Source organism: Bison bison, unplaced genomic scaffold, assembly GCF_000754665.1.
Source record: "Bison bison bison isolate TAMUID 2011002044 unplaced genomic scaffold, Bison_UMD1.0 scf7180017864230, whole genome shotgun sequence".
In the NCBI taxonomy this organism is placed as follows: Eukaryota; Metazoa; Chordata; class Mammalia; order Artiodactyla; family Bovidae; genus Bison; species Bison bison.
The window spans coordinates 878,323-880,707 of NW_011494802.1; the positions used below are offsets into that span (position 1 = coordinate 878,323).

At 48.4% G+C, this 2,385-nt stretch overlaps 1 protein-coding gene across 1 annotated transcript in view; it reads left to right on the forward strand.

Annotated features, from left to right (window-relative positions):
* The window catches only part of HINT2 (histidine triad nucleotide binding protein 2), a 2,097-nt gene extending 424 nt beyond the window's left edge, over window positions 1-1,673 (forward strand). Inside the window, exons 2-5 of the mRNA XM_010846066.1 lie at window positions 847-987; window positions 1,085-1,189; window positions 1,295-1,367; window positions 1,488-1,673. Coding sequence (XP_010844368.1) covers window positions 847-987; window positions 1,085-1,189; window positions 1,295-1,367; window positions 1,488-1,579 — 411 coding nt within the window. The 3' untranslated portion in view covers window positions 1,580-1,673. The remainder of the gene's footprint in view (window positions 1-846; window positions 988-1,084; window positions 1,190-1,294; window positions 1,368-1,487) is intronic.
* Window positions 1,674-2,385: the final 712 nt, after the last annotated feature.

Here is a 2,385-nt window from a genome sequence, read left to right on the forward strand (position 1 = left end):
GGGAGCCATTCTTCTCCCCGTTTACTAGAACGATTCAAGGAGTCAGATGCACCTCATTCCTTTCTCCCACAGTGTGACACCTCTGACTTCAGCCTTCTCTCAGCCCCTGGGAAACTGAGACTTACCCTCAGTTCCCTGGGGCTGGGGTTGTGTGCACTCAACTCCTCCCTCCACTGATTCAGGAGACTGGAGGCAAAATTCACATTAAGAAGTCAGGTGTGACACCCAGACGCCCTGGTGTCAAACAGGGCAATTGTATTAAACCTCAATAAAACAAGTAAGACAGCATAAAGATCAGACAAAAAGTAATGGAAGTGGAAACATAAACAAAGAGATCCAAAGTAGTCTTAAGAGATGATACAAATCACCCCTTTATATTTGATGCTGAGAGAAGAGATTTACCTAAGGTAATTCAATAGTCCATGGGGTCGCAAAGAGTCGAACAAGTCTGAGCGACTAAACTCACAATTAAACACACACTACTAAACAAAAAAAAAGTAGTGAAATAGGAACCAGGACATAAGCCTCTGGGTTCTCACTTTGCACCCTTTCCCCTGAACAGGGATATGTTTCCTTAGTGCTTCAGGGGCAGCACTCAATCGCATTGCTGAGACCTGCACTGTAATACTGCCTGTTATATAACCAGGCCCAGCATTACCTGGGCCTACTCCCTGCTGCTGATACTGTGAAAGTGAGGAACTCTCTCTTTTAGTGGGAACCACTAATAGGTTCTTAGAAGGGTGAAGTTAATGGCCATCAAGAGTCCAGTCTCTTGCCAGCCCCACCTAAGTACATGAGAGAGGTATTGCCAGCTTCCTCCTTTGGGTGTGTCTGACCCACCTGCAGGTCCGAGGAGCTGCAGGTGTGACTGATGGGAATGAAGTAGCCAAGGCCCAGCAGGCAGCTCCTGGGGGAGCAGCCCCAACCATCTTCTCCCGGATCCTGGATAGAAGCCTCCCAGCTGACATCCTATATGAGGACCAGCAGGTGAGGTGCCCTTAGGACCCACCCCCCTAGGAATTTCATAAATACCATCCAGCCTGTTGAAGTAACATGTTGGCCTCTGGCCTGTCACTGCTCCCAGTGTCTCGCATTCCGGGATGTGGCCCCTCAGGCTCCTGTGCACTTTCTCGTCATTCCTAAGAAGCCCATTCCTCGGATTAGCCAGGCTGAAGAGGAAGACCAACAGGTGGGAAGGACAGGGCCAGGGTTTGGCTGGGGGAGCCCTGTATTCCTCTAGAAATTTTGCTCCCTTATAAATGAAGCAACCTGTCTCCCTCCCCTTTCCCTGTAGCTTCTTGGACACCTTCTCCTTGTGGCCAAGGAAACAGCAAAGGCTGAGGGGCTGGGTGATGGATACCGACTTGGTGAGTGATGTTTGGCCCCTGAGCCCTTCCCTCGACTGTTAATTCTCATACCTGCCCCTCTGTGTGACCATTCTTTGACCTTCCCATGATCCTCACCCCCAACCCAAAACTCCATTTCAGTGATCAACGATGGCAAGCTGGGTGCACAGTCTGTGTATCACCTACACATTCACGTACTTGGGGGCCGACAGCTCCAGTGGCCTCCAGGTTGAACCTACCAAATGACCAGGGACCCCAGACCTGGATGTTTGGATGGGATGGGGGAAAACAGCACCCTGTGATGCTAATAAACTTGCTCTCCCTCAATTCTGGATCCTTGTCTTAAATATATGAAGATTTATACTACAAATAGGAAAGAAAACTGATTCAAGACTATGATCCCCCTTGACTATGGTCTGAGACACTTAAGGAATCCCATTCTGTAAAGGAGTATTTGCCTATATATCTCTGAGCTCAAGACTCGTGGTCTACCTGGGGCAGGCTTCTAGAAAAGTAGTGGTAGGAATTCACCTGAATGGATAGGAAGAGACTGAATCCCAAGACTTGCTCAATTTACATGCCAAGCCACATTCTAAGGGGGGTCTGTAAGGAGGACTGTCAATGTGAGGGCCTTTTACTGGAAGAGAAATAATCACACCAAAAAAAACTGGCTACCCTTTGGCTAATCCCCATGTCTCACCATTTTGCTTTTGAGCTACTTGTCTGATGCCTCTTCATCCTTAAAAGCTTTGAAAAAATGTCCCTCCATAAACACACGAGGTAGGCTTTTGACTGATACCTCAGCCCTGTGCCTGTTCTAAAACACAGTTTAGTTTAGTTCTAAAACACAGTTCAGTTTAGTTCAGTTCAGTCGTATCTGACTCTTTGCAACCCCATGAATCACAGCACACCGGGCCTCCCTGTCCATCACAAACTCCCTGAGTTCACTCAGACTCATGTCCATCAAGTCAGTGATGCCATCCAGCCATCTCATCCTCTGTCGTCCCCTTCTCCTCCTGCCCCCAATCCCTCCCAGCAT